Source organism: Euphorbia lathyris, chromosome 8 (genome assembly GCF_963576675.1).
Source record: "Euphorbia lathyris chromosome 8, ddEupLath1.1, whole genome shotgun sequence".
In the NCBI taxonomy this organism is placed as follows: Eukaryota; Viridiplantae; Streptophyta; class Magnoliopsida; order Malpighiales; family Euphorbiaceae; genus Euphorbia; species Euphorbia lathyris.
Window position 1 is genome coordinate 87,140,893 of NC_088917.1, and position 15,135 is coordinate 87,156,027.

General features: G+C 35.1%; 1 protein-coding gene and 1 pseudogene across 4 annotated transcripts; one reads left to right on the top strand and one right to left on the bottom strand.

The window, feature by feature from the left end:
• The first annotated feature begins 314 nt into the window (after positions 1-314).
• LOC136204053 (small ribosomal subunit protein eS27y-like) lies at positions 315-2,625 on the top strand (annotated as a pseudogene).
• A 4,690-nt stretch (positions 2,626-7,315) lies between these two features.
• Positions 7,316-13,189, bottom strand: LOC136202925 (uncharacterized). Of its 4 annotated transcripts, none has more exons than XR_010674652.1 (8): positions 12,847-13,189; positions 12,677-12,752; positions 11,347-11,420; positions 10,596-10,666; positions 9,577-9,658; positions 9,302-9,387; positions 8,239-8,272; positions 7,316-7,494 (listed from the first exon to the last, which is right to left on the bottom strand). XR_010674652.1 is itself a non-coding variant. In XM_065993921.1 (7 exons), the coding sequence occupies exons 1-6, from the start codon at positions 13,153-13,155 to the stop codon at positions 8,252-8,254; spliced, it is 690 nt and encodes a 229-aa protein (XP_065849993.1). In that variant the 5' UTR covers positions 13,156-13,189; the 3' UTR covers positions 7,316-7,494; positions 8,239-8,251. The 4 variants fall into 4 exon arrangements, 1 of the variants encoding a protein (XP_065849993.1); XR_010674651.1 differs by having other exon boundaries at positions 11,290-11,420; XM_065993921.1 differs by lacking the exon at positions 9,302-9,387 and having other exon boundaries at positions 11,290-11,420.
• Between the last annotated feature and the right edge of the window lie 1,946 nt (positions 13,190-15,135).

Below are 15,135 nucleotides of genomic sequence, written 5' to 3' on the forward strand. Positions count from 1 at the left end.
GCCTGCTTTTCTTTCTCGGCTTATTCGTATTCACGGAAGTTTTGTATTCTAGTTCTATTTATTCCTCCTTCTGAGCCTCTATGTTCCGCTGTCACATTCGTTTTCCTGATTGTGATGTGATTAGACTCAGGTATTTCAAAAAGAAGAAAGCTATATCTCTAGACCAAAAATGAAAGTTTTTTCTCTATCTACTTTTTTGATCCTTAGGAAAATTTCCATTATTAATACTAGCATAAAGAAACTCCTTCGATTCTCCATTCATCAAAAACTATTAACTACGAGTCCGGCCAAACCTTTAAATTCCTATGAGCTCCATGAGCTTTGTTCATGTTAATGCCTTAATTGCTGCCTCCATCTCACTCCGCTCATATGGGGCTGCTAGTGGTGTCTTCTCATCTGTCTCTACCCTGTTCCTCATCTTTTGAATTACAACATCAACATCAGACGAATTACATGAGCGAAAAAGAGTGGAAAAATAATTCTCCACCAACTCCGCTATAAGCGTTGAAAATATTAAATGATGTAAATATTTGATAAATACTAAAAATAAAAATTGAATATATTAGTCGATAATATTCAATTTAAAACTTTAAACTAAATATTTTCACTTATGAAGATAAATAATTTTTTAATTTAATTGAACATTTTAAGTTGTTGAATAATTGCTTTTATCAAACACACTTAATGCATATAAGTACTTAAACTATTAAATGAAGTAATTTTGAAATTATCAAACAAACCTAACATAAATATAACCGAATCTCGTTAAAAGCTGTTATTTCTGATAGTGTATATCACTTTAGGGAATTATAAAAAAAAATCTATTGAATTTATTACAATTATATATATATATAGAGGAGAGATCAAGTATGACACATTTCTTATGGTGTGACAAGGACCAATTTTGTAATTAACTAGGGGAAATTGACAAATTTGTAAATAAAAGGAAAGAAAAAATTGTTTTATTTCTTTTCTTTAAAATGCATTTTTCCGACTTTTCTAACCTCGTTTTACAAAAACTTTTATACCGTTGAACTCGTCTTAATTAGACGGTCATTTTAAGATTCCAGAAGCTCAGGTGAATAGAATCCGGCGTTTTGTTTTTCTGTGAGAAAAAAATGCTCAAAAAAATTTCAAAAAAATCCAGAAAATGTAAAACATAATTCTGAGAAACTTATACATGAAATTTATTACAATTTAAAAGATCCACAATATACTTGCAGAGACTTCTCCTTGTCTTTACATTTTCTTCTTCACTTTTGCTTCTCCTTCTTATCAAGCTCCCCAGTGCTGCCGTTGCTGCTACATCGTCACTTTCTCTGTTCTAGCTTTCTAATCAGGTCTATCGTCACGTCAGATTTAGACTTATTAACTATTTTATTTCTTTTATTCTTTTTTCAGTCCTAGCAAAAGCGAAAAAAATTCATCTTACACGTAGATTTATAAATCTGCGTGATTTCAAAAAAAAAAACTTAGATCCGAATGTTCAGAAGAGTACAACTGTTTTTCAATGAGATTTGACTTGCGAGAAGTATATGATTTCTATTTTATTATATTTATACCTTGTATGGTTTTTATTGCTTTTTGTAGTCTTTTTTATTACTCTCCTAATCTATTTTCTTCCATTTGTGGGTGGTTGTAGCATGTATAGGTAAGAGGTTTTATTCCTCTTAGTTATCGTATTGTATTTGTGTCCCTAATTTAGTGGAATGATATATAATATTTTTATATAAAAAAATTAGTAAAATTTTTTTTTTTTTACAATTTTAAAATAAGGATTAATGTATGAATTTTGTGAGAAGCTTACCATATGAATCAGGACTTTCAGCAGCTTCTTCTCTAACCGAGTCTTCCACTTCTCGGCTCCTCTCTCGTCTTTTGGCTCTCCCAGCAGGGTTTCTAGGGTTTACAATTAACAGAAAACAAGATGGTCAGCTCAATGATAATGGATTTTGTTATGGATTTCCATTTTTGCTGTTGTTAATCATCTTCTAATATCCCGTCATTGCTTCCTTTTGCAGGTTCTTCAAAACGACATCGATTTGCTCAAACCCTCCGGCCGAGATTGAGAAGAGGAAGCATAAGCTCAAGCGCCTAGTGCAGTCTCCTAACTCTTTTTTCATGGTATTATATATTTGTGAATCTTTTCGGAAGTTTGTGATTTGATTTGCGAGATTAAGAAATTAAATTTTGATTGGATCGAAATATTTGATACAGGATGTTAAATGCCAAGGCTGTTTCAACATGTAAGTTTCAAGCAATTTTCTAGCTGTTTTCTTATTCTTCTTTGGGCGTAAACTGAGATTGTGTAAATTTGTTACAGAACAACCGTGTTTAGTCACTCTCAGACAGTGGTGGTGTGTGGAAACTGCCAGACAGTTCTATGCCAGCCTACCGGTGGCCGTGCGAGGCTTACAGAAGGTTGCTCATTCAGGAGGAAGGGTGATTGAAGTATGATAATTTGATTGAGAAAATTATTTTTGATATGTAATGTTTCTAGCAAATTGTGGATCACTTTTCCTTGCTCTATTTTAGGGTTTTTATCTGATTTAGTTTTCTGCATTGAATTCTCCTCCCATTTGTCACAACAGTAAATTATAATATTTTGGGTTTCAAGAGTTGCCATTTCTTTCTCTAATTCTACCTTGTTAGTTGCTCTGCTCCGTGTGATTTTATTGTGGTTTATAGATGCATGCCTGTGATTTAATATGGCTGCATTTGCTCAAATCATCTTGGCTTTAGCTGTGGATTAGAGGCAGTGATCCAGGTGCTTGTGACTGTCTCTCGTTGTTAAATTGATATTTGTTGGGTGTTTTATATAGAAAATTGAAGCACGGGTCACAGTTTCAATTGAATATTTGGTTTTCCTTCAACCAGTGGGTGCTCAAGCCCCTAGCTCCCCTTGATCCCTCCCTGATTACAGATTGAACATTAGAAATTACTGTTTAGATAGAGTAGTGAAAACTAAAGTTCAGACTGAATGTTCTATATTTGCATTTTGTTTTACCCATTGCAAACTTAGCAGGTATATACTGTAGTGTATTGTATGCTCAAGCCCCGTCTCCCCTGGATCTGTCCCTGATTAGAGATTGAACGTTAGAATTTACTGTTCCGATAGTAAGTGTAAGGTTACGGGTTCGAGTCTTGGCGCGGAGTGGAGGATGAGTCTTGGCACAATGGTAAACGTTGTTGTCGTGTGACCGAGAGGTCACGGGTTCGAGTCTTAGGAATTCTTGCCAAAAAAATTGGCAGGGGAAGGCTAGCCCCCAGTACACCCTTGTGGTGGGACCCCTTCTTGGACCCTCGCTTAGTGGGGAGCGTAGTGCACCAGGCTGCCCATAGTAAGTGTAGGGTCGGTCTGAATGTTGTATGCTTGCATTTTGTTTTGCCCATTGCAAGCTTGGCTGGGACTTCTTTTCTCTGATATAGTGAAACTAGTAATCAATGAGCTTTTTGAATTGATAGAATACCCTCTTACCCTGTTGATTGTGGGCTAGGTTCATCTTAATTTCTTAAGTTATCTTCCAATTCATACTGATGTTAAGAAGTTGATTTGAAGTAGATTGTTGTAATTTTTGTGTTGTCATGTTCGGGATTTAAGCTGCCATTTTGTCTCTGCGCCACACGGGGATTTGGTGTAGTCTAGAACTCTGTTCCCGTGACAATGTGTTGTGCTGGTAGTGTTATGCATCTTAAACATCAGTCCATGGTATGGTCAGTTGTCTTCACAATTGGAAAAAAGTGCATAGGGTGTTGATTGTGGGCTAGGTTTAGCTTAATTTCTTAAGTTATCTTCCAATTCCTACTGATGTTAAGAAGTTGATTTGAAGTAGATTGTTGGAATTTTTGTCTTGGCATGTTCGGGATTTAAGCTGCCATTTTGTCTCTGCGTCACACAGGGATTTGGTGGTCTAGAACTCTGTTCCCGTGACAATGTGCTGTGCTGGTAGTGTTATGCATCTTAAACATCAGTCCATGGTATGGTGGTCGGTTGTCTTCACAATTGGAAAAAAGTGCATAAGGTGTTGAAGCCCAGTTATTGTCTGGGTATGTTCAGGATTTAAGTTGCCATTTTGTCTCGGCGCCACTTGGAGATTTGGCGTATCCAGATTTGACCCTGTGACTATTTGCTGGAAGTGTTATGTGTCTTGAACATCAGTCCACACTATGCTCAGTTGTCTACACAATTGATGAGAAATTGGATAGGGTGTTGAAGCCCAATTTTAGTGAGGAAGTACATGTGATTGGTGAAGGCCCTTCGTAATCATTTGATTGGAATAGGAGAGTTAGTAAAGGAAGGGTTTGAAACGGTTAATAGGAATCCGGGTATTAGAAGGATAAGATTTTGGAAAAAGTAGGTAGGGATTCTTTTTTTTTTTTGTAAAAGCTATTTTTCAGGGTTAAATGGCGAACAGTACATAATTAATCAAACCAAACATCTAAAACTTTTAGAAAAAAAAAAAAAAAAAAAAGTCTACCAAACACCACTAAATAGTTTAAGGAGGATTATAACCCTTTCAAAACCTTTAAATTCTGAACCTTCCAAATTTAGGGCACAAAATTATCCTTATTTTTGTGATGTGTTTAGTAAATTTTTATAAGTTTGTTCAAAGCGATTTAATTTTGCTTTTGCAGTGGAAAAATTGGTTTTGGATGATTAGATGATTACATGCGTACATATATCAAAAAATTTGAGCAGATTTGATTTAGTAAAAATATTTTTATAGACGTATGTGTAAAATTGGCCTTCTAGCCTTCTAGTGGATTAATCGAAAAATTGGTTCTAGACCACGATAATTTTTTTTTTTTTTTTATGGAGTTTGATTTAATAATTTTATTTATGGACACATATATAAAATTGGTCTTCTAGCAGAGTATGTTGTAAATAAATTACAATGTATATTATAATGGGTAAATTTCATCAATGGTGTACAACTTTTGCCCTATTTCACACTTTGGTGTACAACCTTCATTTTATCACACTAATATATACGAACTTATATGTGACCTCCCATTTTGGTGTATAGCAGGTAAAAATGACCGGTCAACGCGCCACGTCAGCCGTTTGACCGGTCAAAAAGTCACAATTTGACCACCTAATTTTTAGTTACCTTTATACCCTCTTCTCTCCATAAGATATAAATCAAAATTTACCTGTTAATATCAATTATTCCCAATTCATAATTATGCAATAATCCTAAAATTAACTTTAATTTATTATTACTTATGAAAGAGGAAAGAGATGCGAACATTTCATAAAATTTTTGTTTCCAGTCCTTACACATTTCATTCAAATTCAAGCTTTTATATGACTTGTTCAATGGAACATTTATGTTGTAACCAGAGGTGTATATTAGTTGATGATCTATATAAGTGGTTCAGCAACGTGCTTCACCTTGCAGTGGTAAGCTCTCTGGCTCCAAGCCTCTCCTCTTTGACTATTGACCTCGTCCAAGTTTTATTTCCCCTTTTCTTACCCTTTTCTTGCTTGCTAAAACCTTTTCTTTCAGTCAAGTTAGCCTTTGCCCCTTCGACCTTTCTTTCAAGAGTAAGATGAAACCAATTCCTTCCATTCCCCTCGGACAGTGCAATCCTCTACTCTTGAAAGGGAAAATTCCTATGCTTTGTCGGTTGAAGACATATTCATCCACTCAGGGATATATATTCTATTTCCGTAGTTGGATCGTAAACACTTGGAGAATGGCTTATTAACTGTTCTTCATTTGTTATCCAGATGTATCCAGATGTGCAGCTGCACAAGTAGCTTTTGATGTTTTGAAGGACTAGACTATTGATTTGGTCTTAATTGCTAATCCTAGTCAATCTATTTGAAGAGAGAGAGAGAGGGGTTGGGGAGAGAGAGATTAGAGGGAGAAAGAAATTTGAAGAGAGAGAAATAAATAAAAAGAAGAAGATGAAGGGATATATAGGGGTAAATAAGAGAAAAGGATAAAATTAATTTTTTTATAAATCTTGGGTCCCGCTTTTACTAATGAGTAGGATAAAAAATGCTGACGTGGCTGGTTGACTTTGTGTTGACCGGATACTTTTACCTGCTGTACACCAAAGTGTGAGGTCACCTATAAGTTCGTACATATTAGTGTGACAAAATGAAGGTTGTACACCAAAATGTGAAATTGAGCAAAAGTTGTACACCATTGATGAAATTTACCCATATTATAATGTTGAAGTTCATATCATGAATTTGAAAAAACGACCAATAAATGATAAAGGGGTTAGACTATGCTTACTTTGTTTTTGACAAAGTAAACCTTACTTTGTTTTTTTCACCATTGGATGGTGATGAACTTTGACAAAGTAAGCTCAGTAGAAAAAACAAAGTAAAGCTTACTTTGTCAAAAACAAAGTTAGCATAGAAGGCATTAATGATAAAGATATGCAATATTGTAATTTATTATGTAAATTTACATTATACATTTTACGGATAATGCATTAGCTCAAATGTAAAAATGACCCCATACCAATATAGCACTGAACAGAATTTGAAATTAAAAATTTAGTTGGTATTATTTCACAAATGTTAGTACTGCATTCAAATTTTTTTATATGCGGAATGTGAAATATGTTTCTTTTTGCTCGACTTGATTTTTTAAGATTTGAAACTCCTTAATTGATAGGCCCTAAGTGATCGCCCCACAATTTATAGCTCGTGATCGGTCCTTTGGAGCATAATCACAAGGAATAGGTCTAAACCATTTACAACTCTTTGAACTCGTCAATTTTGGCCATTTTGTTCCCTGAACTTATGGGACGATCTATTTGCCTTATTAACTATGTAAAAGTGGTATTATCAACCTCTTCTTTTCATTATAATAGGAACAAATTTGACCATGTGTTAGACACGCGTGAGAAAACTAACTTCGCATACGACATGTGGCATTTGACTGATGTTTTTAAGGTCATGTCAGCATATGATTATAAGTTCAGAAAATAGGGGGTTGCTAATACCATTTTTACATAGTTGATGGGATAAATAGATCATCCCATAAGTTCAGAAGGCAAAATGACCAAAATTGACACGTTCATGGAGTTGCATATGGTTTAGGCCCAAGGAAGAGCTACACTCAGTTTTTTTTGTTGTGTCCACCCTTGAAAATGAGAAATTTTATCAGAACACTAGTCCTTCACTCAAAATGATGCCACATCAATAGTTGGATTGACTGAATGGTTGGAATCACTACTAGTCTTGGTCTTGTGGAAGACTTTCCTTCAAAGCAAGGGGGCGACAATGATGCGCATTTTGCATTTTCTGAATCGAACTGTTTAAGTAGAGATATCCAACACATTCAAACACTGAAGCAGAAGATTTTTAATTTAGGATGCTCAGAATATATTTAGCCATTTCATATCCGGCCTAGTCCCGACTAGGAAAGTTCAAAAAATAGTGAAAAGATATTTCAAGTACAGGATGACAAATTCAAAACCTGTGAATTTAGTTCATATAATTGCCGTCAAGCAAAGTTCACCTGACGCCTGTATAAATAAGGGCAGAACATTAAATAAATATCTGAATAAATTTGACACTTCAAGTCATCACTGCCTCAAAAATTGACCAAAAAAATAAAGGGTTAATTGCAAATAAATGTCACTTGGTTTCACGGATTTGCTGATGTGTATCTGTTGAATTTTTCGTTACAAACGCAATACAGTGGTTTGCAAAATTTTCATTTTTTATTGACCTTTACAAATTTGGCCGATAACAACCTCAAAATGAAAATTTTCAAGAATTAAAATTGTTTAGTAACATGTTTACTATGAAACCACATTTTTTTATTTTTCGAACTCACAATTTTTGGAGTTTTCTCTCTCTAAACATTAACTTTCCCTCTCATAAAAAACACCAAAATAACCTCAAACCTAAAAAGTTGAAGAATTAAATATCATTTAACTCTTGAAAATTTTCATTTTGAGGTCGTTATTGGTCAAATTTCGCGAAAAATGGACTGAGACGACGGGTTGTACGTGAGACGACGGGTTGTACGCGAGACAGAGAGAGAGAGACCAGAATTTCCAGCGATGAAACAATTCTGGCCGGGTTCGCTCTTTAATATCATGTGAAGAAAAAACAGAGTTCTAAGACAAAGTCAACAAAAAAAATGAAAATTTTGCAAACTACTGGGTTAAGTTTGTAACGAGAAATACCACAAGTACACATCTGCAAATCCGTAAAACCACAGGGCATCTAATTATAATTAACCCCAAAACAAATTGCCTTACCTGATCAGAAACCTTACTTTAGAGGCTTCAAACCCTGCAACAAAATTCAGAAATTATTCTCCTTTTTTCTTTCTTCTAAAAGTGTGGGAGAAAAGTTAAATGTGCTTAACTAGTAAATGTTGCAACGCCATAATGCACATAAAAAGAGAAACAGTAGTGTTCATATGTTCTCTAAAACGTAAATCTAACAAGTCTAGATTTAACAGTGATGATCAGATTCATTTGATACGTTAAAGTCCATATGAACACTACTGAAAAGCGAAAAAAAAAACGAATTGCACTGTACAGGAACCGAAAGATTAGTTGTTTCCTCGTAAGAACTAAACAAAGTTTCTATCTGTAGTAGTTTAAAGGACTATTGGCCTCTTCACTTTATTCAAAATGTTGTTTTTGCCTCCTAACTTATTATTTGGCAACATTTACCCTAACTTATCAAAATTGGTGAAATCTCAACCCATATGTATGATAAAAAAAAATCCGTTGCATTCGTACTTGACCCAAACCGAACTCATATTTTTGTCCAATTACATTCAATAACCCCTTATACTTGTCCCATTGCATTCAATAATATCAAAACTTCAACTGCCCATTGAATTTCAAAAGTTCTTAATTTTTTGTCTATTTGACACGTGGAAAACACTTTGATGCTCCCATTTTCTACCTCTAACAAATTCTATTGAGAAATAATGGGATATTGGATGCAATTGAACAAGAATAAAGAGTCATTTGAAACTTTTAAAAGTTTAGAATAACAATTGAAGTTTTGAACCAATTACATGTAATGTGCAACAGATGCATCAGGAAAATAATAGAAGTCAATTGGATGTCATCTCCCAAAATGAAAACCTCCTTTTGAACAAAGAAAATAAGAAGCCATTATAATTGCCTCCGATCAGAAACAAGAATAAAATGCACCTAAACTAGTGTTCTATTTGTTCTTTTTTATTTTCAACTACACATCAAGATCATACATGTAAAGTTGTTATCTGTCAACATGAAAGAAAACATTTAGATTTTGAGGCACCGGGATCCAAATGGTTTAGGGAATGGTTTAGGAAATCACCTGCATTTTTCTGTTGACTAACCTAAAATTTTCCATTACTTATTTCCTCAGCAAGCAAACACAGAAAAATCAGGAAAAATCTTTTCCTGCACCGGCAAACAAACGAGGCCTGAGTGAGCCAACTTTTGAACCTAGCCATGGACTCTCTTCTTTGCTACTGACTAGTTTTGATGTCTATAATCACCTTCCACAAATATTTTTAATTCTATTTTCAACATCCCAACAATCTTATAATTCCCTAGACCCAATTAGACTACTTAATGCTCCAAATTTACCTTGGAACTCCTCAGGTCATTCACTGCCATGCGAAGAGAGTCGTCCGATAGTATCAGTCGAGATAGTGCCCCTGTGCTTAACCTGTGGGGGGTTGAATGATACACACACACAAAAAAAAGCAACCCATCAAACTAAGCAAACAATTTACTTTAGAATTTAGATACACAAAGCCTAAACAGGCAGAAATGATTTCTATCTAATTGACTTTGTAAATATCTATAGCATAGCAGTTTGCTAAAACTAGCATTTTGCATGAAAAAAGGGCAGATCATATGAAAGTGAGGAAAAAATTCCTAAATCTAGCAGGCAGTATATAGAATCAAATAGAGAAAGTTACTTGTTCATAATATTTTATGGCATCTAGCCGAGCCGCTCTTCTTTCATCTCTGGCAGAGACTCTTCGTTCGGTTTGATAAAAGTTCGACCGTGTTCAATTCCATTTAGAAATGAGTTGAGCTTGAGCACGATTTTAAAGCTCGATTCGTAGACGAGCCGAGCTTGAGCACGATTATAAAGCTCGATTCGTAGACGACCCGAGTTTGAGCACGGCAAAACTCGGCTCGGAATCTCGTGAGCAGACTTGATTATAGGTTCTGAACAAGCTCATGAACAAACTCAATCATAATGCTCTTGAACAGGCTCGTGAGCAAAATCGGTTTGGTTATTTTTTTAATAATTGTATTTCTTGAGTGATGGAGGGACAAATTTAGGATATTGACAAAGTTATAGGATTTTGAGATCATTTATGAATTAAAATATCTATGTTTTGTTTATATATTAAACATCTAAACTTGAATATTATTTCATTTTTTAAACTTTATATTATTTCACTTGCTATTAGTGGATTTCGTTCGAGCACACAATAAACGAACAATAAATGAACTGTTCGCGAGCAGTTTATTTATTGGTTCACGAGTTTTGCTCTTGAGTTTGTTTATGAATATAATTAATGAGTTGCTCGCGACCAAAGCTTGTGAATAAAATTAATGAGCAGGAAAGAAAGATCAAGATTATGTACCCCAGCAATTTTGCTGCTTCAGATATAGAACCATCAACTGCAAACATAAGATCCAGCAGCGCTTGCATTCCCTTCAATTAGAAAATATACAACGTTATATGATCATTTTCATTAATTCTCACGTAGAAAAGGGAAAAAAAAAACTTTGAAGAAGATGGAATACTAGAAATAGGGCTGAAATGGACCTAAGTTAAACCGAGCCGAGCTATGGCATGTTTATGCTCGGCTCATTAGAAAATGGACAAGTTCGAGCTCGAGTTCAACATCTTGTTTGTGAGCTGCTAGCAAACAGCTCGTTTATTAATTCATGAGCTTTTCTCGCGGACAACTCGTTAATTTTGTTTATAAATTTTGATTACAAACAACTTATTAATTATGTTCATTTAGAATTTTTGAAACCTACAAAACTAAAGTTTCACACAAAACTACGTAGTTTTACATTTCTACTTTTTTATAGAAACACTATTATTAGAAAAAATAATTGAATCAAACTTGCTCATAAGTCTGTTGTTGATGAACGAGTTTGTTCTATAATCAAGCTTGCTCATGAGCTTTCGAGCCGAGTTTTGCCGTGTTCGAGCTCGGTTCATTTATAAATTGAGCCGAATATGGTCGAGCATTTATCGTCGAAAACCAAGCCGCTCGGGTCATTTACCGCCCTAATTAGAAAAATAAAAATAAAAAAACCTATTACCAAAACAAATTTAGGATTTTTGTGCCCTATTTGTGGACCGGAATCTGATGTTCTCACAGTTGACTTAAGAGGAAGAATTTGAAGGAGCTCTTGAGGAGGCGAGTACGCAGTAATATCCACAGGGTTCCTGACTAGCTCATGATTAGTAAATTAGGAAAGGCAAATAAAAAGCTAAATAAATATTTAGTTGAGTTGCAGCAAAATACACTAATCAATTTTTACATTTTTTAATGGGTAAATTGCATTCATGGCTCTTGAATTTTACAACCGGACATTACGACCCATGAACTTTGAAGTTCACACTTTTTACGGTTGAGCAAGATGACGACTTTAATAACAGGCAACCATCTATTGTGAAGTTAATGGAAATGATATTCTAAATAACTTTAATTCTTAAACTTTTTAATTTTGAAGTCATTTGAATATTAATGGTTGTTTAGAGAGAGAAAGCTACGGTGATTCCACAAGAAATGTGGTTGTTAATAACTTTAATTCTAGGACTTTTACATTTTGAGGTCGTCATCTGTCACTTTGACTTAATCAAAGAGAAAAAATGACCATTTAATAAAATGCAAAGTCCAGGGTTCGATTTTAAAGTTCACTGATCATAATAAAAATAAGAGCAAAGTTCAGGGTACCATAATGTTCTATTTCAAGTTTATTTCATTGTTAGTTTTGTTTTAAGACTCCAATATGAGTAATTCCTTTCTAAGCAATAAAATAATTTCAATCTATAGTGAGAAAGAAAAGATGGGTAGTAAAAAGAAGGTTAAAAACATTATGAAGCACTTCACCACTTCGATTTTGATGCATTGAGAACACATTAAGCATTTGATCTTTTGTTTTTATTTTATCACAAGCTTTTTGCTCGTCAAATTAGTTACTATAAACATCTCATTCATTAAACAGGGCATTACTTATTTCATTTATACAATTCCATACAAATTTTTTATAGTTTTTCTATAACCACCTCACAAAAAAAGAGCAAAATGATACTATTTTATACATCGAGTTAAATTGATACTTTCCTAAAGAACTGAGGCTATCTCTAAATTAATTTTGAAAAGGGAACAAGAGAAGGAATAAGGTACTAAAACCATAAGTACCAATTTGATTCCTACCAATCTGATCACAGTGTTAATGAAATGCTACAACTATAGCCTCTTAACACTATTTCAAATTTTATTGGAGAAATTTTACAGTACTCTTGGAATAATACATGTAACCAGTGAAAATCGTTTTCTCTACCACTATATGCAAGATTGGTGATGAAAAAAATAGGTATATGCGGCATAAATTGATTAGTAGGAGTATTTGCCGGGAGTACTCTAAAATTTTCCGTCATTTTGGCGGCTTATCCCAAAAAATAAAGAAAATAAACAATTACCTTTAAGAGCTAGAAGACTGCGCAAGCGTCGCAAGGCTGAAGTGCGATTCATGTGCTGAGAACGGTCCTCACCAGCCTGTATATTATCACATAGGCAAAACATCAAACATGTTACGTGCAGTTTGAATAACGCCACAAGAAACTAGAAAAAACCGTAACTAATTTTATACCTGAGAAACAACACCGGTAGGGAGGTGCTTCAGACGGACGGCAGTCTCTCGCTTGTTCCGGTGTTGGCCACCAGGTCCCGACGACTTGAATGTCGTCATATCGCACTGTTTCATGAGTTCTTCATCCGTCAAATCCAAGTATCGATTACTAGCAGTAGCAAAGCAAAACAACTTTATGTGCTGAAAATCGGGCTTTCTAATTGATATCGTTGCAGTATTTGGATTATTGAAACTCTGCATAAAACCTCCATTGTTGAAGCTTCGTCCGGCTAGTCTATGAATAAGAAAGGATTTCCAGGCCGAAGTCATTTTAATAACATAATTATCTTTTGGGCAAATTCCGAATATATCTATATCCGCCCGGGTTGGTGCGGGTCTAATCGGATTTTATACTAAATTAATTTGTTCTAGGTGTCCGCTATGGTTACTTTGTTTTTTACAAAGTAGTACTTTGTAAAAAACAAAGTAACCATAGCGGACACCATTTGTTCTATATTTATATCGGGTTTGGATCAGAATGAAACAAGTAGATAAAACTAATTTCTAAGCTTCGTATTAGAGTACGTTTAATTGGGAGAGGTGTGTCCGGCGAGTCTCGAACCAACAAATCGGACAAATTATGAAAAAATTTAGTTAATTAATTCAATAAAACTCATTAAATATAGTTTTACGTACCTAAAAAATATTTATCAAAGAAATAAATAAAATAGAAGGACATATCTAGTCGGATTAAGCATGGACTCCTAAGACAAATCTCAAATCTAATACATTCTATGTGCAAGCTAGACCGAGTGAATTCTCAAATGTATATGTACAAACACAACTCATGAGAGGTGTGCCATCGGACTCATGAACAAGTCTACTAATTTATAGATTAACATATGTTTTTTTTTGTTACAAAATTAAAAAGAATTGCAGTTCTAGTTGTTAGCAAAACCAATGACTTAGTTAGATTAGAAAGTGAGAAATCATGGGTTCGAATCACATCCGGGTGGTTGAGAGCTTACATATGCCTTGGGAGGCCATGAGTTCGAATCACATCCGGATCTGAGGGGGATTTTTCTTTCTTATTTAATATAAGCGCATTGTGCGCAAATTTTAAAAAAAAAAAGCCAATGACTTAGTTAGATTAGAAAGTGAGAAATCCCCTTAGCCGTATACATTAACTTTCTGATTTCATAGAAAATGATGACGGGTGATGAATTCTTGATCGGCGCTCTTCCCTATGGGGCGCCGTAGGGATCGTCGGGAGACACTCCGATGCTAAAGTCAGTAGAGTATAGAAGAATAAACTGTAAGCACGAAGTAGGATTTTAGAAGTGTGTACCTCAATAGCTTGGAATGCAAGCTATTTATACTCATATAGTTGTAACTCTGGATAACTAGAAAGGTTCCATTAATGCCTCATTAATGGCGGTTATTGATCTTATTCAAGTATGACCGTTAGCACATTAATGGGTTATTAGTTGCCTTTATTGGGAATCGGCTCTACCATTCAGGGGGCGTATCGAGGTGAGATGGCGGGTCTCCCAAGTGTTTGACTATCGATGGCGTGTTGTAGAATCTATCTGATTCGCTGTCCAGGAGCCTTGCTTCATACGCCATAGCTTTGGCGATTCCCTTTATCCGTTGTCATTTGGTTAATTACCCTTTTAGTCCCGTAAATAACATCTGGATGTTATTAGAAGCCCCCCTTAAAATGTCGTCAAAGTCCTTTAGGGCTTTTGAGCTTCCAGGCGTGCCGTCAATCGGTGGCTTATTGAAGATTGCTCTGTCCCAGACCCACTCTTCGATTGTCAGGTGTCTAAGACGCTCGAATCGAGGTGAGTCTTTCTTTTAAAACTCTTTCTTTCTCTCTCTTCCGATTTCATTTCTCCATTGTTAGGACTTTCGATTCTCGCCTGAACTTCTTCGGAGCCCACTTCGTGTCAAAAACCCGAGTGTTGAAGCTTCTTCTTTCTTACCTTGGAATTTCATGTAAGTTTGACTTCGTACTCCTTCCATTTATCTGCCTTTTTGTTTTTATGAGTTCTTCCTCTGGTTCTACCTCTGAGCTCTTCGGTTTGTCTTCTTCCACCGATTATTCACTTAGCTTAGAATCTTCTGAAAGCACGGTTTCCTCTGAGAGTACTCCGAGCTGTGATTTGTCTAGTTTACATAGTGCTTTAGAGGAGCGTAGGAATCGTTGTTCTGGGTTTATAGGAACCCAAAACTCTTTCGCCTCTGTTGCCCCCGTTACATCGGTAGTGAACTCCAGAATTGTCTCAGGGATAGAGGCTTCTTCTCCGA

Excerpts from the sequence above, each read along its gene's own strand:
- LOC136202925 (XM_065993921.1), bottom strand. The coding sequence starts at position 13,155 with ATGACTTCGGCCTGGAAATCCTTTCTTATTCATAGACTAGCCGGACGA. Across the intron at positions 12,753-12,846 it reads CTACCGGTGTTGTTTCTCAG|GCTGGTGAGGACCGTTCTCA; the intron begins GTATAAAATTAG and ends GATAATATACAG. Across the intron at positions 10,667-11,289 it reads AAAATCCTAAATTTGTTTTG|GGAATGCAAGCGCTGCTGGA; the intron begins GTAATAGGTTTT and ends TTCTAATTGAAG.